This window comes from Rana temporaria, chromosome 3 (genome assembly GCF_905171775.1).
Source record: "Rana temporaria chromosome 3, aRanTem1.1, whole genome shotgun sequence".
NCBI classification, from domain to species: domain Eukaryota; kingdom Metazoa; phylum Chordata; class Amphibia; order Anura; family Ranidae; genus Rana; species Rana temporaria.
Genome location: NC_053491.1, coordinates 282,491,113 through 282,516,112, shown reverse-complemented (window position 1 = coordinate 282,516,112; position 25,000 = coordinate 282,491,113). Strand labels below are relative to the sequence as shown.

The window sequence follows — 25,000 nt, the reverse complement described above, 5'->3', positions numbered from 1 at the left end:
AATGCCTATGATGGCTAACCTGTGTAGAAAGGATATAAACATTTATTTTCAGGCTGTCCGGTCATGTTATTCCCTCTGTGAGCCAGTGGGGTATGCAGGGGAGAGGAGGGAGCACCAACAGATGGGACACAGGAATCTATGGGTGATGTCACCACTCCAGGCTTTACCAGTCATTGACGCTCTCCTCTCCCCTCCAGCCACCGCTGGTTCACACAGGGGATCATGTAACCAGACTGGAGCTAGCTGAAAATAGGTAAGGATGTGAGTCTTGGGGAGCAAATTACCCCAAGTGCTGACAACCCTCGCTACGCCACTGGTGTGAGCACCGATACAACCGGCCTTTTGAGGGCAACCAAACTGCTGATGCAGCCCCCGATGAATTTTAGTTTGACACCCCTGTGCTAGAGGGAGGACCCTCTTGGGGAATCTAGGATGGAAAAAGATCTGGGGGTCATTGCAGATCACAGGCTGAGCAATAGTATGTAATGACAGCTGCAGCTAGTAATGCCAGCATGCAGTAAATAGGCTAAGCATTAAAAAAGTATTTAATCATGATATAAAACTAGAAAGATACCAAATTACAAAACACAGGTTCAGGCAGATATCTTGTATGCCATCTAGTTTTGGTCATTAATCCTCAGGAAAGAGTCCAGAGAAGGGCAACACAGGTAATAAGGTGACTGGAGGACATCAGTTATGAGTAATGATTACAAAAAAAATATTAAAAACAAAAATCTATTCCCTCTCTAGAAGAGGCGCTTAAGAGGGGATATTCTTACAATAAAAAAAAAAACTTTAAATTATAATGCCATTTAATCTAAGGTCCCTAAAGAAAACACGAAGAGCTGGACGACAAGTGGTTCAATGTTCAACATAAGTAATTCTTTACTCTTAGAGTGGCAAGGATGAGGAACTCCCTTTCTGCAGTTGGTACCATCAGCAAAGGGTACAGATAACTTCATAAAAACTTTTAGATGTGTTCATAAACGTACAAGGATATTGAAAATAGTGACAAACACACACAAACAGGCTGAGCTAGTTCGACTAGTGTCCTTACTATGTAACTAAAGAACAGACTTACCTTAATTGTTCTATCACCAGAAGCAGAAACAATGTATTTGTCATCAAAGTCCACTACATTTACAGCTGCGCGATGACCAACCAAGACTCGCCGTAGTGTAATATCCGTAGGAGAAGCCATATCCCATACAGCAATTGACCGGTCTTTTGAACAGGTTACCATTAAGCCATTGCAAAATCGAAGATGAAGTACTGCTTCATTATGATGAATCAGAGTATTGAGTACTTCCCCGCTGTTCACATCCCAAACTCTAAAATGTGAATACAAAAACAAACAACTAAAATATAAAATCAAAGCAGCCATTCATTACTAATACATTAGATATATGAATAAATTACACTTGAAAAGCATAATTCCAAACAAAACATTTTTTTTTTTTTTTTTTTAATAAAATTAAAAAGATTGGGGAAGGGATAAAACATAAATCTGGCTGTGTCCCAGCTAGGGGGCTTGTAAATTCACTTTCTGTCCCCCTATGCAGAAGATAAAGGCATATCTATAGGAAGAGAAAGCAACAAGTACTTGATAAAGGTTCTCATCCTTCCTTAGACTTAACAAAGCTAAAAAGGGGGGGGGGGGGGACGCAGTCAGGAAATATTACATTTATACAGTAAACTTCCTGTATAATAAAACATTGCTGCTAAAGTCCTCTTGTTCTCATCATTAAACGGTTCGGCCTGATGGACTGCCAACGTCCGTGCCCCATGATGACTTGGTTGCATACTGACCCTAGGTCTTTCAGAATTCCTTTACATTTCAAGAGAAGATAGTATCTTTGGGTAATTAAAAATGCATGTCCAAGTGTGCTTTAAAGTGGTTGTAAACCCTGTTACACCACGTGTACCTAGAGGAAAGCCTATAATAAGGCTTACCTCTAGGTACTGTAAATATCTCTTAAACCTGCACGGTTTAGGAGATGGTTACCATATACGCTTGCGCTGATGTCCTTGGCTCATGTGCACTGAAGAAACCGCTTCATCGTGCTGTTTCTAAAGGCCTTATGCCGTGATTGGCAGCTCCCTTGTGCATTCGCGGGTGGGATATCACGGCTCCAACCAAACAGCGCCAAAGCTCACAATCCTGAAAATAACTCCGGGAGACATGTCAGTCACAGCGGTGTACGGGGACCACTGCAACAGATTCGATCTAAAGCAAGTATTTTATAATGAGCTAGTAGCATACTAGCTCATTATGCCTTTGTCTTGCAGGTTTTTTTTTTTTTTTATGGGATTACAACCACTTTAACACCTGAATGCAGATTTACCTTGCAAAACAAAAGTTATCATAACATGCATCAAAGTTCCTGTGTTTAACTTCAGATTTTTTTTTCTTGAACACCTAGGAAATTCTAAACCTCAGGGTGCTCTTGAAAAAAATCTCCACCAGTTCTCCTAGTCACTTATTTTAAACCGCAAAAAACAAAAAAGGTGTGAACCAAAAGAAATGAGAATTTTAACAAAAAGATTTGCAGCCACCACGGAAATCAGTACTAAAAAAGTGACATCAAACGCTGCTGCCCTACCCAAAAAGAACATGTTACTTCTGGGATGTTTTAAGCAGACCTCCTCTAACCTACATTATAATATGTACTCACTCTGTGTGAGCTTGCCTCTGGAGAGTTTAGAAGAGAGAGAAGGGTAAAATGGCTTTAAAACAGTCAGCAGTCTTGCCATATTTTAGTCATGAAATAATGGAATTTCTCACTCTGTAAAATCCCTTTCTCCGATGGGGGACATAGCTTAATGGATAATAAGCAACCAAGGCCAACACTGACATACTCTACGTCTAGAGCAGTGGTTCTCAACCTTACTATTGCCGTGACCCTTAATAAAATTTCCCAAGTTGTGGGGACCCACTAACAGTAAAATTATTTTCGTAGCGTGGGTTGTCAGCATCCAAGGCAAGACAAGTAATTTGCATCCCTAACTCACGAACAATTAGTGCTCCCTGAGTCCTTTCCACTTGTACAGTATTAAAACCCCTTATGGTACATTTTAGGATGTACCACTCTTTCTAGCTCTCTCAGGAGATAGGGTCTCCTCCAGCCCCTTCTACTTCACATTCCTCACCAGTCAGCTGACCTCTAGTCTCTGCCCCCCAGCCATGCCATGATCTGAATGGGTGGCTGTGAAGAGGCTGAGTGGGCGGCTGCGGGCTCCAGAGACAGCCCAGGTGGGCTTCCACAGGCTCCAGGGACAGCCCAGGTGGGCTTCCACAGGCTCCAGGGACAGCCCAGGTGGGCTTCCACAGGCTCCAGGGACAGCCCAGGTGGGCTTCCACAGGCTCCAGGGACAGCCCAGGTGGGCTTCCACAGGCTCCAGGGACAGCCCAGGTGGGCTTCCACAGGCTCCAGGGACAGCCCTGCTGGGCAGCCGCAAAAAGGCTGGGAGAGTGGTATGGGCTTCAGGAACAGCCCAAGATTTGGTGACCCCTGGCAAATCGTAATTTGACCCCCGTGGGGGTCCCGACCCCTAGGTTGAGAACCACTGGTCTAGAGGAAGAGATTTCATCTCCAAAAACGTAAAGGTTTGTTCATAGTAAAAGCTGTGACAAAGTAGAATAGACTCCCTCCAGAGGTGGTTTTGGCCAGCTCAGTAGATTGCTTTAAAAAGGGCCTGGATTATTTCCTAAATGTACATAATATACTGGATACTAACAATTATAGGTAATGTTGATCTGGGAAATATCAGATTACCTCTTGGGGGGAACAGGAAGGAATTTTTTTCCCTGTTGCAGCAAATTGGAGCATGCTTTGCTGGGGTTTTTTGCCTTCCTCTGGATTAACTGGGTACAAGATTGTGCATATGGGATTGTATGGTTTGTTTTTTATTGGTTGAACTAGGTGGACTCTTTTCAAACAAAGTATGCCACCTGCAGGAGAAATGGATATTAGGCACACAAAAACTGAAGGCCAGCCCCTTAGAGAGACTATAACCTTTCCACTTCCTCAGTTGTGGCAAGCAGTCCAAAGAGGAAAGATAGCATATGAGAAGAGGGAGCTGCGTCTCTCAAGGGACTCTGAGAAGAGGATTTTAAAGGCGAGTTTAAAAAGGGGGTTTTGTGACTTGCCTGTAAAATCCCCTTCTGGAAGTAAAGTACAGGTGACAAAGACCAAATTATATGCTCTCGACTTTTGGCAAACAAAAAGTGAGAGGAAGAAACTGGCATGAACCAAAAAAATATTTCTATGTTCTTTTGGGTCAAATCCATGCCACAAGGTTCACTGGAATGCCCTCCATCTCAAACTGGCAGAGCAGTCGCAAATTAAGCTTCAAGGGAGAGAAGGCATAGATCAATGAGAACTGATCCCATGGAGTCGAAGCATAAACCAAAAATGAATAAGGGTCCCCAAACCTGGTAGCAAACTCATCCAGGTTGTTGAACCTTCATGCTTGCAGGTCCACATCCAGTGTCCACCACCAGCAAGAGGTCCTGAAAAACCACAAGACGAAGACACCACCCTCAATAGTACCCTGGATTCAATTGTAAATGGCTGAGACCATGGCAAAACAACTTTCCACACAAGACATAATATCTTTGAGAGGTGTCAATTTTGGTGCCACATTATGGTTAACCACTTCAGCTCCGGAAGGTTTGACCCCCTTCATGATCTGTGCATTTTTTTTGCCATTTAGCACCATGCCGTTTTACCTGGTAATTGTGCAGTCATGCAATGCTGTACCCAAAATGTATATCATTTTTTCTACACAAATTGAGCAGGAGGGGTGGGTGCTGTGTCCATCCATGGACTTCAGAGAAAAGGATTTTACAGTGATTACAAAAATCCTATTTTCTCTTTCTTCCATGGACGGACACAGCTTCCTTATACTCCTGACTGTAGGGACTTCCCCAAGCAGTGTCAGAAACGAGGGGTGGGAACAGCAATTAAAAACCAAAACTTCACCTCAACACACTAGAGCTCCTCAACCGAGGAGACGCAACCTTAAACTGCCGCTTGCAAAACTTTGCGGCCGAAGCAGGCATCAGAAGATGCACTTACATCAACCTTATAAAACGTAGTGAAAGTGTGAATGGACGACCAAGTCACTGCTTTAGATACCTGTGAGACAGACGCTTGATGTCGGAAAGCCCAGGAAGCACCAATTGCCCTGGTTGAATGCGCAGTGACAGGAAAGGGAGGCGCCAGCCCTTTCAGGGCGTAAGCCTGAATCACGAGCTGTCTGATCCACTAGAAAGGCAACTTTTTGAGAGAGTGTTTTCAAAAGGAGGTTTCTGAAGCACAGAGAGCAGCAGGTTCAAATCCCACGGAGGTAGTAGTGGTAGAACCGGAGGAGCCACATGTCGAACCCCTTGCACAAACGTACTCACCAGTGAGTGGGACGCCAATGGCCGTTAAAAGAAAACAGCCAAAGCTGAAATCTGCCCCTTAATAGTGCCTAAGGCAAGCTTCTGATCCACTCCCTGCTGCAAGAACAGCAGGATCCTAGAAACAGAATATGTACGTGGATGCCACCCTATCTCTCTTCACACAGAGATGTAGGCCTTCCACATACAATGGTAAATCTTCCAAAAAGACTTCCGAGCCCTCAGCATGGTGGAAATAACCGAATCAGACAGGCCCCGGTCTCTCAGCACATGGCTTTCAACAGCCATGCCGTTAAAGTCAGCGACTGTAAAGCAGGATGGAGAATGGGACCTTGTGACAGAAGGTCCTCCCGCAATGGCAGGCGCTAAGAAGCATCCGCCACCAGGCGCACTAGGTCGGCGTACCAGGGACGCCGAGGCCAATCTGGAGCAATTAGGATCATTGGGTTCCCCTCGGATTTCCCTCTGTGGAGCAGACGAGGAAGCAGTTTCAGTGGGGGAAATGCATATATCAGCCGATACTGTCCCCATGGGGCAACCAACGCATCTGTCGCGTCCGCCCAAGGATCTTTTGACCTGGCCACGAACCTCAACACCTTTTGATTGAGTCGCGAAGTCAGGTGATCCACGTCTGGCTCGCCCCATTTTTGGCAAAGGAGGCGCAATACCTTCGGGTGTAGTGACCAATCTCCTTGGTCCAGCGTCTGGCGACTTTAGATAGTCCGCTTGCCAGTTTTCTACGCACAGAAAGGCACGCTCCATTCTGCCCACCTCAGGATGTGAGCGACCTCCGACGCTGCAGCCAAGCTTCTTGTTCCTCCTTGATGGTTGATGTACACCACCGCCATGATGTTGTCCGAATGGATTCTGACCGAACGCCCCAGTAGGCTCTGCGAGCATGAGAAGAGGCACAGCCTGATCGATCGGAGTTACAGGACATTAATCGGCAGGCGAGATTCTTCCTGTGTCACACCCCAGACTCGTCGTTCCCCCCCAACCGGTCAGACTAGCGTCCGTCGCGATCACCATCCAATGACAGGGAAGGAACGACTTTCTGGCATGAAGAGCTGGAGATCTCAACCACCAGACCAGGGAAGTCCTGACTAGGTGGCTCACCCGGATTTGACAATCCAGGGATCACAAACACTTGTCCCATTTGGACAGGATCTCCTTCTGCAAGACTCGTGTGTGGAATTGAGCATATGGTACTGCCTCGAAGGAGGCTACCATGAGACCCAGGACTCTCATGCAAAAGCACAGCGACGACCACTTGCGGGACATTAACAGCTTCACCGCCGTCTGAAGAGTGCAACTTTTCCAGAGGGAGAAAAATTCTCGCCTCAGTCTAGAATCGGACCCAGATACTCTTCTTGGAAGCCTGGTCTGCAGACCAGACCTTAAGCCAAATTAGATGCCGCAGAACCACTGCAGATACTGAGGCTCTGGAGATCAAGGGAGCTGCATCCAGAGCTGCATCGCAGACATACTTGAGGCCATGCACTAACTGGTCAGCCAGTTCCACACAGCCTGGAGGAGCATGATGCTCTTCCAACTCCTGGTGCAATAGTCTTGCCCATTCAGTAAGTGTCTGACACCAGTGACATAGCCAAAATAGGCCATAATGCTGAACCCAGCATAGAGAACATGATCTGACCTACCGCTTTGGACCTCCTGTCAGCAGGGACTTTAAAGGCAGAGGTTCCCTCAACCGGAATCGTGGTTGCCTAGTTCAACCTTGATACCGGGGGGTCCACCACCGGGGGAGATGCCCAATTTAAAAGGATCTCCTCAAAGGGGTAACGGACTGCCATGCACTTAAGGACTGCAAAGGTCCTCTGCAGTCATTCCCATTCTTTATCTATGAACTTGACAAAAAAGAGCACATAAGGAAACACCTTAGCAGCGTGGGCCTGCTTATGGGACCCAAAAGGGACCGACCTATCAGCAGATGTGCCGACAATATCCTCCAATTTAAATGTGTCCCGCACTGCGGTGATAAGAGCTCCAACCAGTGCCTTGTCTTGCACTGACCCGGACCTGGAGTCTTCCTCACTGTCCAAAAGGTCCTGGTCCGCATCCCCCGATACCTCTGAACCAGGGCCCTGGGCCGCAGCTGGGCCCAAGTCAGATCTATCCCCAAGAGATGGTGGGGGGAGGGGGCGTTTTATACCCCCCTTGCAACCACACACCGCTTCCACCCTGGCAACAAAATGATTCCAGGACTGCCGACCAAGTGTCCACAGGGACCGCAGGGGCACCAGTTGCCACTACTGGAATGTCTGGGGAAGAAGCGCCAGCTTCTGACACCATGCTGACCCGCTCACCTGACCACCCTCAGGGACTATAGTCAAGGAACAAGTGCACAAAAAAAAAAAAAAAGACCCACCCTGTAATGACCAAAATGGGTATTCAAGGGGGATTCCACCCTGACAAGAAACTGCACAGTGCTGCGGTCCGCTTTCCTGCACTACACCGAGTGTCTCTGAGGTAAAACTGCACTGTTCGTGCTGTTCATAAAGCCCCTTTAGCACCAGAGGCCAAGACTTGTGTAAAAGACCACTCCAAGATGACCGCCGGGCAAAAGGAGCGCAAACTACTAGAAATTGGCCGCCGCTGTAGTCACCTGCGTCACAGCGCGGCTACAAGAAAATGGCCGCCAGACGCATTTTAATAGCAGCAGCGCGGGCACAATAAAATGGCGCAGATTCAAGAAAAACGGTGCCGAGGACATAATGTGGACGAGAAGGCCGGAAAAAAAAAAACGCAGTGGCCCCGGAGCGGAGGACCCCCATAGCCCCCGGCCAGGATAGATAAAACAACCTCACAGGCTCCCAGGTCAGTCACAGCAGGGAAGGAGGGGAGGAGAAGGAGGGATGACCCGAGACCCTCCAAATCGACCCCCCCTAGGAAGCCCAGCTGTTCCATCCTGCCGAGACAGGAGGAAAGTACTTACCTGTCCTTGAGCTATGAGTAAGCACTGATTGTAGTGCGAAACGTCAGCTGTATGCCCCTGTCTTTGCTGTGATGTGTGGTGTTTGAATACTTTTATCAATAAAAGGCAACTCAGAAGGTTTTTCCAGAGTGCGGCTGTCCAAACATTTCTTTCTACAATTACTTACCCGTCCTTGCGAGGACTGCTGGTGCATTCCTGACAGACCCACTTCCGAGCAGTACGGAGTAGCTGCCGGCCACGGCCCACTGTGACAGACAGCAAGCAGCCTGGTCATATGTGAGCCGTGGAGCAAAAAGCTCACCGGCCACCCCTGGAGCAATGGGGTATGTCGTGGCCAACCCAGCGCATAGCTAATGCCTGCTCACGCTCGATGGCCGGACTAGGGAGACTACAAGGATCTATATCATCAAGCCTGTCACCCAGCCGGCAGTTGATAGAAGATCTCAGGATCAAAAAATTAAATAAATTAAAATCTTTAAAAATAAAAAAGTTCCTCAGGACCATGGGCCCATAAGGGAGCCAGGTCCTTCACTACTAGGCAGAAAAAAAACCTGAGCTGCTCAGAGCAGTGTGAGGGGTTATGACCAGAGGGACCGCCCCCTGGGCGGGGGCCGTTTCAGCTTTGCTAAAGTTTACATGTTTTTTTTACAGTAAAAGTTTACATGTTTTAACCATTAACATGTCTGCCTAGTTCTCTCCTAATAGACGGAACATAACCATCCTAATAGACGGAACATAACCCTACAGTCAAGAGTATAGGAAGCTGTGTCCGTCCATGGACGAAAGAAATGCAGTTTTTAAATGATGAATTTATTAGTGCAAAAAAAGCTGTCCAAACCTGCCTGGCTTTATGTGAAAAAGTAATTAGACCCCAAAACTTAATAACTGGTTGTGCCACACTTGGCGGCAACAACTGCAATCAAGCCTTTGCGATAACTGGCAATGAGTCTTTCACATTGCTGTGGAGCAATTTTAGCAGAATTGTTTCAATTCAGCCACATTGGAGGGTTTTCTAGCATGAACGGCAAGGTCATGATACAGCATCTCAATTGGAATTAAGTCCGGGCTTTGACTAGGCCACTCCAAAACATAAATTGTGCTTAGTTTGAACCATTTGGAGGTAGACGTGCTGTTGTGGATCATTTTCCTGCTGCATAACCCAAATGCACTTGAGGTCACAAACTGATGGCTGGACATTGTCCTTTAAAATTTTCTGGTAGAGCTCAGAATTCATGGTTCTATCAATTATGGCAAGTTGTCCAGGTCCTGAAGCAGCAAAGCAGCCCCAGACCATCATGCTACCACCACGTCTGACTGTTGGTATGATGTTCTTGTTATGAAATGCTGTATTCGTTTTATGCCAGATGTAATAGGACACACACACACACACACACACACACACACACACACACACACACCTTCCAAAAAGTTACATTTTTGCCTCATCAGTCTATGGACTATTTGTCTAAAAGTATTGAGGATAATATCAAGATGTATTTTTGGTAAATGTGAGATGAGCCTTTGTGTTCTTTTTTGGTCAGCAGTGGCTTTGGCCTTCGAACTCTCCCATGGATGCCATTTTTGCCCAGTCTCTTTCTTATTGTTAAATCATGAACACTGATCTTACCCGGGGCAAGTGAGGCCTGCAGTTCTTTAGATGTTATTCTGGGTTCTTTTATGACCTCCTGGATGAGTCGTCATGCTCCTGGAGCTTTGTAGGCCGACAACTCCCGGTAAGGTTTGCCACTGTTCCATTATCCACAAATGGAGATAATGTGGCTCTCCCTGTGGTTCCCTGGAGCGTTAAAGCCTTAGACATGGATTTGAAACCCTTTCTAGGCTGATAAATGTCCATTAGATCGTTTCTAATCTGTTCTTGAATTATTTGATTGTGGCATCATGTGTGGCTTTTTGTGATCTGTTGGTGTGCTTCACTTTGTCAGACAGCTTCTATTTATGCGATTTCTTTATTCAACAGGTCTGGCAGTAATCAGGCCTGGGTGTGGCAAGTGAAATTTAGCTCAGCTTTCCATAAAATTGTCATTTATCACAGATAAATGATTTAGCATGGAGGGTGCAATTACCTTTTTCACCTGCCAGGCAGGTTTGAACAGATTTTTTCTATTAATAAATGAAATAATTTAAAAACTGCATCTTGGATTTACTCAGGTTATCTTTGTGTAATATTAAAAAAAATGTTTGATGATCTGAATCATTTTAGTGTGAGAAATATGCAAAAAAATTAACAAATCAGGAAGGGGGCAAATACTTTTCACAGCACTGTACATACACACACACAAGAAATTAAGGGTCTATAAATTTCATCAGCTGTGTATTTTAAATGAGACATAATAAACAAAAAACACAATATAAATTAAGTTGCAGTTCAGTAAGTAAATTAGTATTTGAACCCCAAGCAAAACATGACTTAGCACTTGGTGGAGAAACCGTTGAAAAGCACAGAGCCACAATGTTTCTTGTAGTTGGTTACCAAGTATACATACATCTCAGGAGGGATTATGGTCCTCTTCTTTACAGCTCTTTAAATACTTAAGGTTTCATAGCTGTCACTTGGCAACTCAGTTTCAGCTCCCTCCATAGATTTGCTATAGGATTAAGGTCTGGAGACTGGCTAGGCCACTGTATGACCTTAATGTGCTTCTTCTTGAGCCACTCCTTTGTTGCCTTGATAGTATGTTTGGGTCATTGTCATGCTGGAAGACCCATCCATGACCCATCTTCAATGTTATGGCTGAAAAAAGTGGTTCTCATTCAATATTTTACAATACATGGCCCTGTCCTTTGGCACCTCAATGCAGCTCAGTCTGCTTGTACCTTTAGCAGAGAAACAACCCCAAAGCATTAGGTTTGAGGGATGGTGCTCTTAGAGTCATAGTTAGCATTTTTCTTCCTCCAAGCATGGCACAAAAATGCACGTGTACATCCCGGTCTGAAGTTTGCAAATAAACATTTATATGATTCAAAGGAGGATTGGGAGAAAGTGCTGTGGTCAGATGAGTCCAAAATTAAGCTTTCTGGCAATAACTCGACTTGTGTTTGAAGGAAGAAAAATGCGGACTATGAACCCAAGAACACCATCCCTACAGTCAAGCACGGAGGTGGAAACATTCTTTGGGGTGATTTCTCTGCTAAAAGGTACATGCCGACTTTGCCGCACAGGACCATGTATTGTAAAATCTTGGATGAGAACCACCTTCTCTCAGCCAGAACACTGAAGATGGGTCTTCCAGCATGATAATGACCCAAAACATACTGCCAAGGCAACAAATGAGTGGCTCAAGAAGCACATTAGGGCCATGGAGTGGCCTAGCCAGTCTCCAGACCTTAATCTTTTAAAATATATATGGTGGGAGCTAAAAGTGAGTTGCCAAGCAAAAGCCAAGAAACCTTAAAGCATTTAGAGACTATCTGTAAACAAGAGTGGACCAAAATCACTAAAATGTATGCAAACCTGGTAACCAACTACAAGAAACGCCTTACCTCTGATCTTGCCAACAAGGGTTTCTCCACATACTAAAACAAGTTTTGCTTGGGGATCAAATATTTCACTCACTGAACTGCAACTCAATTTCCATCATGTGCGTTTTCTGTATTTTTGGTTGTTATTCTGTCTATCACTTAAAATGTAAGGTCTATAATTGTCATAGGTACATTTCTTTTTAAGTGGGCAAACTCACAAAATTTTCAGGGGATCAAATAACTTTCCCCACTGCATACATAATGATTTGGGATATTTTAGCTTGTTGGTAGAGCCATACAGTAAGTCTGCTCTACTTCGCAAAGTTGTCAGTATAGGATTGTGTATATGGGATTGTATGTTTTGTTATTGGTTGAACTAGATGGACGCTTTTCAACCCATGTAACTTTTTTTTAAAGCCCATGGCCTGTGAAACACATTTAAAAACTTCACCCGGTGCCAAAAAAATGTGCACAACATAAAGAGGCGACACGAAAACATGCATCGGATGTACATAGGCCCTCGCCCTGAATCCCCAGGGGTGTTAGCCTCCAGACGGGGACAAGGGTACTTGCACTTTGTCCATCTGGCCGAAACCAGACTAACCCCTTTCTCTGGAGGGTCTGCCGAAACAGCCCCACCCAAGTACTAGGTGAGGTGGGGCACGCCCGAAGGGAGACCCTGTGAGAGGACCCTAAGACTTTCAGGGCAGGCCCGAGGACCTACGCCCTACCAGCCACAGTGCAACAAACCATGTACAAACAAAAAAAAAATACAAAAACGTGACAAACACAGGGAATAAATAAAATAAAGTGAGGGAGGAAGGAAGTGGAGAAGAGGAGAGTGAAAGATGGCCATTGTGCAATACATACAATAGGTTTTCAGTTGTGCAATACTCTTTCCGTTTCATTTTCAGACGGATTTAACTGTGGCTCTGTGAGATATTCAAAGCTTATATTTAAACTTCTCCACAACTTTATCCCTGACCTGTCTGGTGTGTTCCTTGGCCTTCATGATGTCGTTTGTTCACCAAGGTTCTCTAACAAACCTCTAAAGACTTCACAGAACAGCTGTATTTATACTGAGATTCAATTACAGACAGGTAGACTATATTTACTAATTAGGTGACTGAGGGCAATTGGTTGCACTGAATTTTAGTTAGGGGTATCAGAGTAAAAGGGGACTGAATAAAAATGCAGACCACACTTTTCATAATTTGTAAAAAGTGTTTAAAACCATTAATCATTTTTCTTATTTCACAATTAGGTGTCACTTTGTGTTGGTCTATCAGATAAAATCCCAATATTTTTTTTTTACGATTTTGGTTGTAACATGACAAAATGTGGAAAATGTCAAGGGGTATGAACACTTTTTCAAGGCACTGTACATGCGCATGTTTTTTATTTAGTGTTAATTTACGGATTTGTGGTCTTTGTACTGATAACGTTTCAAGATTTGTAATATTTTTTCTGTTGCAGCATGACAGGTGCACAATTTGTAGTAATAGCTGCTTTGATTATAATCTTTTTTTTTTTTATATATTTTTGTTTACAAACTATGATATATACAAAGGGGAAAATTATTATTTTATCCCCTGCAGTTTTTGTAAGTTTGCCCACTTATAAAGAAATGAAGGGTCTATAATTTTTATCAGGTGTATATTAAATGAGGAAGACAGAATTTCAACCATAAATCCAGAAAAACACATGATGTAAATGTTATAAATGACTTTCATTTCACTGAGTAAAATAAGCATTTGATCCCCAAGCAAAACATGACTTGTTGGAGAAACCCTTGTTAAGTACAGAAGTAAGCAGTATCTTGTGGTTGGCTACCAGGTTTGCACACATCTCAGGAGGGATTTTGGTCCACTCTACAGATCTTCTCTAAACCCTCAAGACTTCTTGGCTGTCGCTTGACAATGCAAAGTTTCAACTCTCTCCATTGCCTGGAAGGACAGCACACAGATTACTACCAGGGGTGCAAAACTTCCCTCCCCGTAAAAAACGTATGGGCATTTAGGAACATAGCACCCAGTAGCGGTCTTTTCACAGGGTATAGTTATACAGTATCCATTCTGTGGTGTCCGAACCTCAGTGACCGCAGTGTGGGGACCTCCGTTGGGCTGAGGACCTGGGGGAGGTGACGCCTCAGTGGATCCCTTGTCCAGGCTAAGGCAGTGACTCTTACTATCTACACGGCCATACATTATGAGTGAAACTGATGAACAGATGCATCTCTTTTAAAGTACCCCTGAAGAAAGGCGTTTACCTGAAACACGTTAGGGTACAATGGAGACAGAAGAACTCTTAACACATGTATCTATGAATACGTTTGCACAATAAGGCTGGCTTAATCTTTGGATTCTTAATATGCAATTACAAATGGATATATTTTTTTTAACATGCGAGTGTAGTGTACCGATTGCCCTTAAAGTCCCAATAGTCAACGGGGGTTCTGGTTTTTAACTTGTTCAACCAGGATGTTGGCAATAGACACTGGGCCTTACAATAGTGGAAACAATCTTCCATGAATTTTCTAAAAGGGATTAAAGTCTGGAGACTGGCTAGGCCACTCCTTAACCTTTATAGGCTTCTTCTTGAGCAACTCCTCTGCTACCTTGGCGGTATGTTTTGGGTCATTGTCATCCTGGAAGACCCATACACAACCCATCAGTGATCTGGCGGAGGGAAGAAGGGTTTTTTGATCCAAGATTTTACAAAATGCGGCAAGTCAGCCTGTATCTTTAGCAGAGAAACACTCCAAAGGAATATGTGTTTCGACCTCCGTGCTTGACTGTAGGGATGGTGTTCTTATGGTAATAGTCGGCGTTTTTCTTCCTCCAAACATGTCAAATCGAGTAATGCCAAAGCGCTCAATTTTGGTCTCATCTGACGACAGCACTTTATCCCAATCCTTCTCTGAAGCATTTAGATGTTCATTGGCAAACTTCAGATGTGCCTTCTTGAGGGGGGGACCTTGCGAGCACTGCATGATCTAAATTAATGGTGGCGGATTGTGTAACCAATGGTTTGTTTGGCGACTGTAGTCCCAACTGCCTTGAGATCATTCACAAGCTCCTCCCGTGTAGTTCTGGGCCGATTGCTCACTTTTCTCATGATCATCCTTACCCCAGGAGGCGTAATTTTGCACGGAGCTCCAGACTGAAGGAGCTTGATAGTTATTTTGTAATTCTTCCATTTGTGAATAATCGCTCCAACAGTTGTCTCCTCACCAAGCTTCTTGCTGATTGGTCCAGTAGCCCATTCAAGCCTTATACAGGGTCTACAATCTTGTCCCTGAAGTCTTTTGACAGCTCTTTGGTCTTGCCTACGATGGTGTGTTTTAAAAAAGGGAAGAAAGATTATGTGGACAGGTATCTTATATATAACAAGTTGTCAATTTTTAAGAAGGTGCTCCTAAAGACAAGACTAATCTGTGTACCACATGGGCACATACTGTAGCCAGTCTGTGGGAGCCAAAATTATTGTTGGTTGGTAGGGGATCAAATACTTTTACTCAATGAACTGCGACTACATTTATAAAATTAACTTTTTTATAATAGATTTTTGATTGATATTCTGTCTCTATCATTTAAAATACACCTATGATAAAAACTACAGCCCCCATAAATTTCTTTGTAAGTGGGCAAACTAAAAAAAACTTAAGGGGATCAAATAATAATTAAACCCACTGTATATTGGAAGGGTGCAACACTAAAGAAAAGCGAATAGCCCTGAGCAATAGGTTAAAGGAAAGCCCAATTTCTGGTTGCGACCCGGTTCCCTTGGCCGTCAAAGTCCCAAAGACAATTTCCCAGCCCAAAAGGCTGGCATCCATCATGAGAACTTCCCAATTCAGTGGGAGAAAGCACTTCGACTCAGAGATCCACCACTCCAGGACATCTAGATGTGGGACCTTGGGGGTCAACCCATTGTTCTTAGAAGCTTTACAGTAACAAAGACAGGTTCCATCCCTTGTCAGCACTCTAGCAGCAACTGCGGAAGCATTGATTACATATCCTCTCATCACCGAGCCCGAGCAGTATACACACACACACACATTTCCTAGGTCTCAGATCTACAATGCCAGGGATATTCTGTCAGTAGGGAGAATGGCATGGGGTGGTCCAGGGATCAGCTCTGCTTGACCTACACTGTCAGAATGCAGAGTTGTAGTGGCCTGGAGTAAAACTACCCTTAAGTCACCACTTTGAAGGAGAGCATAATGAGCCCCAGTACCCTCATGCAAATAAAGCAGGGTTCAGGCTTAAGTGCAGAGTAACAAAAACCCCCCGAGAGGGGGAAAGACACGAGCCTGCAGCACGTCCAGGTTCTGTCCCTGGTTTTGAGGTGATGTCTCCGATTCAACGCAGACTCCTGAATGCGGAGAAGCCAACCACAGCTAAGCAGGTTATGCAGTCTGTTAAACATTGGTACCCAGAATCTGTGCCAAATGAGGCCCGGCCCAGATGGCCCACGATGTGGCCACCCTAAGAGCACAGAGGTAAGACTAAGGCCAGCAACCATGGTAAAGACCTACAGAATCATGGACAAACCAACTGGCTGATGCTCATCTGTGCCACTACAGTGCCCAATAGTCTCAGTACAGTGCCCACAAGTGGGTGCGTATCAGTGCCACAATATCAGTGGATCCTGGTGGGGCTACTTTCATGCTGGGCCGCTGTATGTGGCTAGGCTGTGTAAAAGTCTTACACATGTGGTATCACCATACTCATGAGTAGCAGCAGAATGTATTTTGGGGTGTAATTTGTGGTATGCACATGCTATGTGTGAGAAATACCTTATAAATTGACAACTTTGTGTGCAAAAACAAAACAAAATGCTCTCTCATTTTCTTTCCACATTTTCCAAAAAGCTTGTGGGGGGGGGGGGGGGCCCAAAAAAACGACACGTTCAAAAGACTCATTATGCCTCATAGAATAAACGTTGGGGTGTTTGTTTTCCAAAATGCGGTAATTTCAGGTGCGTTTCCCCATTGTCCTGGTGCTCCAGGGCCTACATAAGTGTGATAGATTGTCAGTAAATTATGTGTGCAATTTTGTGCTCCCTGCATGTTGGGCTTCTGTATGTGGCCAGGCTGTGTAAAAGTCTCACACGTGGTATGGCCATACTCAGGAGGAGCAGAATGTCTTTTGGGTGTAATTTGTGGCATGCACATGCCATGTGAAAAATAACCTGTTAATATGACAATTTTTTGGAGGAAAAAAAATATCTATTTTGCAAAGAACTGTGAAAAAAATGACAACTTCAAAAAATTCACCATGCCTCTTACTGAATACCTTGGAATTTCTACTTTCCAAAAAGGGGTCATTTGAGGGGGGGGGGGGGGGTTATTTGTACTTTCCTGGCTTGTTATCGTCTCAAGAACCGAGATAGGCCATCAGTACATCGGGTGCGATACATTTTTAATGATGTAGACTATAACTTTCACACCGATTAAATATACACTTTTTTTGTACTAAACATATGTAGCAGTATAACTTTTGGCCCAAACTTATGAAGAAAAATTGAAAATGTTCAAAAAATTACATTCTCTGCACAAAAAATAATAAACCCAGTGATGATCACTTCCGGACCACCCACTGTATATTTACACACGTCAGCACTTTGAAGATGGATATCGGTTATGGCAGCAACTAGCTGCCATAACCCAGGTATCCCATCTTTTCAGCGGGTGCGCTTTACGATACTGGTGGTCTCTGCAGCGGATTCGCTGCAAGACCACCATCATCGGTGGCGTGAAAGCCCCCCCTGAGCCCCCCCCCCGGAGCCATCGGTAGCGGCGGAAGTGATCGGGTCCTCTCTCTCCTGCTTGGTATGGATACTTCCGCCCATAGCTCTTGAAGGGCCATTTTTTTTCCTTCAATTTACTTTTTTTATTGCATTTTAGTCCAAATATGAGATCTGAGGTCTTTTTGACCCCAGGTCTCATATCTAAGAAGACCCATCATGCTTTTTTCTATTAAAATAAATGTTTACATTCCTTGGAATAGAAATAAAACTGAAATAATAAAAAAAAAGTATAAGAATAGGATTTTTTGTTTTTTTAAATGCGCCCCATCCCGACGAGCTCACGTGCAGAAGTGAACGCATATGTGAGCAGCGCCCGTATATGAAAACGGTGTTAAAAACAAACGTGAGGTATTGCCGCGATCGGTAGAGCGAGAGCAATAATTCTAGCCTTAAAACCTCCTAACTCAAAGCATGCAACCTAGCTCCCGCTGTAACCATACTCAATGCCGGCCGGCACACTCCTATACTTCAGTACAGAAGCAGAGTGGCGATCTGCCTATGTAAACAAAGTAGATTGCTGTTCTGTCAAGTACAGAAGGCACAGATCTTCCAATACCACCAAAAGAAAGATCTGTTAGTTGGGGAAAAAACACATACATTGTATTTGGGGAAAGCGTTGCACGACTACATAATTGTTAAAGCAATGAAGTGCCATCTCACAAAAAATGGCATGGTCATGAAGGGGGGTACATTTTCTGTACATCAAGTGGTTAAGAAATGTGCTACTCAGTCACCTAGAGTATTAATAAACCTGAGAGATGTACCAGGGGATTAATTTAGCAGGAAAGGCTCAGTGACCACTTGCCACTGCAGGCAGCAGCTTGGAATGACAGAATTGAGACTGCAAAAAACGTGCTGGACTTGTCACTACTGCTGAAAAGGCTGCTAGGTGTGTTAAGCATTCTGACATCTACATGAAGGCAGATTTGCCTGAGCTATTAACAGAACAGCAGATTGTGGGAAGAAGCAGTCAAAGTGTGCATGCACGCTCTGTTAGCTGAATCATTAAGTCATAGCCAGAGAAATGGGAGAGGCTTAGAACAGTGGTTTCTGGAAAAACACTACCTGGCTGCAAAGTTAGGAGAAATATACACAGCCCAAACAACTAAAGCAAAGTCTGTTTAGACAGAAAAATAAGCTTTTTTTACTTTTATTAAAATCTTTCTCATGTAGTCTACTGAGGTACAGGAATTCTGAAACAAGCAGACAAAACTGCCACCTACAGAAAATTGGGACAACAGAAAAAAAAAAAGGGGGGGGGGAGAGATACAAGCCAGCAACTACGATGTAGTTGCTCCTTGTTATTCAATGGTTTACTACAGACGGAGGGTAACACTATATCCTGACTTCTGAGAAAGGTAAAAAGCAACCTTGGGGATAAATGCTTGGCAAGTCCTGAGAATGACACTATTCTCCAATATCTGCATAAACAGCTCTCTGACAGAGCCTGTAGTTTGCTGACCCTGTGAACAGATGTCATAGCGATTAAAAAAAAAAAGTTTTAAGTGATTAATCAGTCTTAAAGACGCCTTTGATAACGGCTGAAAATGCTCCTTAATGACCGCTTTTAACATGATAGACAAGTCACATGTCAGAATTTTACAACATGACACTGGTCGTAATCTAGAGACTGCCTTACAAAATACATCAACGGATCCTGTTGTAGGGAATGATGCAAGTAGACTGATAGGGCTGCAATCTGTACCTAAATTGTGCTTAACCACTTAAGGACCGCCTAACGCCAATATATGTCGGCAGAAAAGCACGTTTGGGCACAATCACGTACCTGGTCCGAAGCTACGTGACCGCGGTACCCGATCGCCGGAGTCCCGCGATCGGTCCCCGGAGCTGAAGAACAGGGAGAGGTGTGTGTAAACACACCTTCCCTGTTCTTAGTTGTGGCGCTGTCATTGATCGTCTGTTCCCTGATATAGGGAAAGGCGATCAATGACGTCACACGCCCAGCCCCGCCCCCCTACAGTTAGAAACACATATGAGGTCACACTTAACCCCTTCAGCGCCCCCTAGTGGTTAACTCCCAAACTGCAATTGTCATCATTTTCACAGTAAATGCATTTATATAGCATTTTTTGCTGTGAAAACGACAATGGTCCCAGAAATGTGTCAAAATTGTCCGATGTGTCCGCCATAATGTCGCAGTCACGAAAAAAAAAAAAATCGCTAAAATCCGCCATTAGTAGTAAAAAATAAATAAATAAAATGCAATAAAACTATCCCCTATTTTGTAAACGCTATAAATTTTGCGCAAACCAAATTGATAAACGCCAAAAATAGGTAGAAGAATACGTATCGGCCTAAACTAAGTTTGAGGGATATTTATTATAGCAAAAAGTGTCAAAATTGTCGCTCTATTTTTGTTTATAGCGCAAAAAATTAACCGCAGAGGTCATCAAATACCACCAAAAGAAAGTTCTATTTGTGGTAAAAAAAGGACGCCAATTATGTTTGGTAACCACGTCGCACGACCGCGCAATTGTCAGTTAAAGCGACGCAGTGCTGAATCGCAAAAAGGGGCCTGGTCCTTTACCTGCATTTTGGTCCGGGTGGTTAAAGCAGAGTTCCACACAAAAATGGAACTTCTGCTTTTCCAGTCCCCCCCCCTTCCTCTGGTGTGACATTTGGCCCCTTTCAGGGGGGAGAGGGGAGCAGATACCAGTATAAAACAGGCATTCTCTCTCACTTTCGGTGATTCCGCAGCTATCCAAGCCCCTCCTCCGTCCCCCCCGCTGTCTTCTGGGACACACACAGATCCCAGACAGCAGAGACCAGTGAACTCGCGCATGCGCAGTAGGGAACCAGGCTGTGAAGCCTTAAAGGGGTTGTAAAGACAAAAATATTTTCCTCTTAAAATTAAAGTCTGACAGTAGCTGATAAAGTAAAAAGTAATGTTTTGCATTATAACTAGTTTGATACCTGTTGAAATCGAGCTGTTTTATTCACCTCCGTGACTCCTGAATTATTCTCACTGACTTCCTGGTTTGCGGTGCGCATTCATTCTTGCTACATCATGGCCTAATGGGAACTACAGTTCCCATTAGGCTTAGCCTCCATGCCTGTGAGGGATAAGAGCATCTTCACGCAGGGCTGTAGTCATGGGGAGGGGGTGAGCACATTCTGCGTTCCACCATGCAAAACGGCTCAGATGCTGGTATAAAGCAAGAAGAGGAGTGACAGGAAATGTCATTTTCAAACGTGGATTACCGTATTTTGGAGGTCAAAAGGAAAAACGAGGTAAGTGATATTTAAATGCTCTAGCTTACAGCAATCAATTGATCTAATAAAAAACTAACATTTAGTGTTCCTTTAAGGCTTCACTTCCTGATTACCTTACTGAAGATGTAGGAGCCTGCACCGGGGAGCCGAGGGACAGATCGGGTGAGGACATCGCGGGCGCCCTGGACAGGCAAGTGTCCCAATATTAAAAGTCAGCAGCTGCAGTATTTGTAACTGCTGACTTATTTTATTTTTTTAGCGGAAGAGGATAGGATAGGTTTTTTATCAATGCCTTCCTGCAGGAACTCTACAATTATTGTTGAATCATATTCTCTTTTTCCATTCTCTGTTAGCCAGAGGTTAAACTTCCTCCAGACTTTCAGGTATATGGCTCTTGTAACTGGTTTGCGACTTTGTAGCAGAGTTTTTATCACTGTTTGATAGACCCCAAGACTTCAGGATCTCTGTTTCAGATACCATGCCACTATGCTTAGCATGGCTGGATTTGGATGCAGTACTGGACCCTGGGATAACAGGTTCCAAATAAAAGGTAACATCAAAGGTGGTCGATCCGCTAATGATAGCAGAAGTGAAAACAATGCCTACTTTGACCAACAAGGGGCTACTAGGATAAGAGAGGTTTGTTCTGTCCTGAATTTGGGGAGGACTCTTGGGATCAGATATGTAGATGGGAAGGTGCAACAGCCTTAAGGTACATGCATTCTGGAGGGCATCAGCTGCCACCGACTGATCTCTTGGATTTAGCGATAAAAAACTTTGCAGTTTGGCGTTTGCGTTGTTGGCAAATAAGTCACTCTTTGGGAGGCCCCACTTTGAAACTATTTCCGCAAACACTGTTGGATCTAGTCACCATTCTTGTGAGATTAACGGAGCTCAAAAAGTCAGCTAGGTTGTTATGCACTCCTTTGAGATGGATTGCTGAAAGAGTCCAGATTTTTCTCTGCCCGGGAGAATATTTCCTGTGCTATACTCATCAAGATGGGACTCCTGGTCCCTCCTTGTTTGTTTAAGTACACTACAGAGGTTGTATTGTCCGATCTGACCTGTATATGTTGGCCTCCGAGCCGACTTTGGAAAGTTGAGATTCCCCTAGCTACAGCTTTGGGTTCCTTGTAGTTAGACAAGTGTTTCTCTAGTTGAGTCCAGGTAAACTGCATCCAGTGTCCCCCCATCCCTGACTGCTGGCATCTGTAGTCAATATGTGTGAAATCGGGAAGGTCCACAGTAGTCCCTCTTGTAGATTGGTTTGATTTCTCTACCACCAAAGGGTTTGCTTTTTTTTCTGGGAGGTACACCTTGTCCTCCAAGTCTTTTCCCCACAAATTTTGGAGGAAGGACTGGGGTGGTCTCTAGTGAAACCTGTCTCATTTGATTGCTGGAATGGAGAACGTCATAAGTCCTAAAAGTGCCATTTCTCTTATCGTAACTGGGAGATTAGTCTGTATTTGTGTTGCCCCATGTGATCGACCTTTTCTTGTGGGAGTAATATTTTTTGTTCCTTTGAACCTGTAACCTGAAAACAAGATTTTTTGAGATGGAGATATTTGATTTCTCCATGTTGGTGATTCATCCTAGCTGGGATAACCACTGTTGTGCTACAACTAGGTCTCTTAGAAGCTTTTCTTTTGTTGGTGCTAAAAAAACAGCAAGTCGTCTAGGTATGAAATAATTGTTATAGCTTGCAGGCTTGGTTGCGCCAGGCAATCTGCCAGGATCTTGGCCAAGATCTTCTGGGACAGAGAGACCGAAGGGTAAGGCTCGTCTGAAAGTCATAAATGCTTTCCCCTATCTGTACTGCTAGGCAGAGACATTTTTGGGAGCTTTCCCTGATGGTGGGATGTGCAGATAGGTGTCCTGTAGGTCTATTTTTGCCATGAAACACTTTATGTAGCAGATACCCGACAGAGCAGATTGACTCCATTCTGAATTTTTTGTACTGTATGACTGCTCAATGGCTTAGGTTTTTGTGAGTAAAAACCCTTTTATTCTTCCTGTTTGGGGACTGGTATTAGGACTTTTTGGTCTACCAATTCCCCTATGAGCTGTGGTAAAGTTTGAGCTTTTGCTGGGTCCCTGGATAATCGAGTAATTAATACTCTTGGGACGTCTTTGGCAGCGGTCCCCAACCTTTTTGGCACTGAGGACCGGCTGCGTGGAAGAAAAATGTGCCAAGGCCCGGGGGGGGGGCTGCTTTGGCACACGGGGGTAAGCAATTTTTCAGCGCACTATTTCTATTACATAGAAGACATTAAATGGTTCAACTCGCCATAATGCATAATTAGTAGGAGCCCTGAGCGTGTCACTTGCCATGTCGCCTGCCACCAGATGTGGATTGTCACTTGCATGTCACGTACCATGTTGCCTTTCAGCAGATGGGGAATGTCACCTGCCACACTGCCCAACAGCAGATGCAGAATGTCACTTGCCACATTACCTGCCACAGGATGTGGAATGTCACTTTGCATGCTGCCTGCCACGGCATCGGTGGCAGCACTGGTCCATTTAGCACAGAGGGGTGGTGGAGTGAAGGCAGGAGAGCGTGAGATGTCAACTCTCTGCTTCCTGCCGCACGTCTGACATTGAGGCGGACAGGGCAAAAGAGCAGCGATGCGGGTGGGCAGAGAGAGATGATGTCATCTCTGCTTGACCAGCCGCTTATCTCTACCACCTCTGCGATCATATGCCGGCCGCCCGGCTATCTCATGCTGCCCACCCGCAGCCCGGCTGTGAAAAGGCCACGGTCCAGGGGTTGAAGGAAATCCTCCAATCTTCCTCCCACTTGGCATCACTATGGTTTGGCATTTTTTTTGTAGGGAAGGGTTAAAAAGCACGTTTGTCTTTTGCCTCCCTTTCTGGGCAGACAATTGACATTTTGGCTTTCTTTTATCCTATGTTCTCGTTTGTCCTTTAGAGGGACGACATTTTTTTCTGGGAAATTATTTTTTTTAACAGGTAAGGTCTTTTTCCTATGGGCTGTACGCTCTAAGGCTTCATCTAGGCGAGTGCCAAAAAGAAACTTGCCTGAAAAAGGAAAGCTACATAAAGCGTAAGTTGGAGGCTGTGTCCCCCGGCCAGGTTTTGAGCCAAAGAGTTCTCTGGCTCATCTTTGACTAGATGTTAGGGATCATAGCAGAATTTAGTGTAAGGAATGCACAAGAGAAAATACATGTTGACAAGGGGAGTGTAGAGGTGGGTGGGGAGTCTACTGACATCACGACTCCACCCACCGAGCTCCAGACAACAGACCCACCCACAGAATCTGCAGTTTTTCAGTTCATATAAAAGACAGAGGGGAGACATTTGACAGATAAGGATACATGCAGGAGGCATGCATATCCTTATAGATCAGCACTATGGCAGTAGTTTAGAAAGGATGAGAGTGAGTTTACATCCACAGAAAACCAAACTCTTTGCAAACCATGTGGAGCGACACTCGCTGGTAAAAATACAACAAACTTGAAGCGTCATTTGCGGACAACTCATCCTGAAGTTCATAAAAAAAAAGGTAAGCACAGAAACACGTGACAATGTAAAAATAAATAAAATTAATACGATTTTTTAAAGCGCCCCTGTCCCCGCGAGCTCGCGCAAAGAAAACGCAAGTCGCCCCTGCATATGTAAATGGTGTTAAAATCACACATGTGAGGTATCACCGCGATCATCAGAGAAAGAGCAATAATTCTATCATTAGAACTTCTCTGACTAACTAACCTGGTAACCGTTTTTTAAGCATCGCCTATGGAGATTTAAATTTTGTTTGTTTTTTTAACAAGAAAGCCTATGGAGATTTTTTGGTACCGTAACGTAGTTTGTCGCCATTCCACGAGTGACATGATGTTGGGTATCTATTTACTCGGCGTAACATCATCTTGAACATTATACAAAACAATCAGGCTAAGTTACGGTTTAGTTATTTTTTTTAATTCATGAAATTGTCTTTTGTTTCTTGAATACGTTTGAAAGACCGCTGCGCAAATAGAGCGACATAAAATATTGCAATGACCGCCATGTGTTATTCTATAGATTCTCAGCTAAAAAAACAATGTTTGGGGGTTCTAATATTCTATCAAAAATAACGGATTTTAACTTGC

The 25,000-nt window shown here is 44.3% G+C and overlaps 1 protein-coding gene across 4 annotated transcripts in view; it reads right to left on the bottom strand.

Moving 5' to 3' along the window:
• FBXW11 (F-box and WD repeat domain containing 11) overlaps window positions 1-25,000 on the bottom strand; it is a 409,123-nt gene that overhangs the window by 148,188 nt on the left and 235,935 nt on the right. For all 4 annotated transcript variants that reach the window (XM_040344702.1, XM_040344701.1, XM_040344705.1 and 1 more), the window contains one exon: window positions 1,082-1,331. In XM_040344702.1, the coding sequence (XP_040200636.1) occupies window positions 1,082-1,331 (250 nt within the window). The remainder of the gene's footprint in view (window positions 1-1,081; window positions 1,332-25,000) is intronic.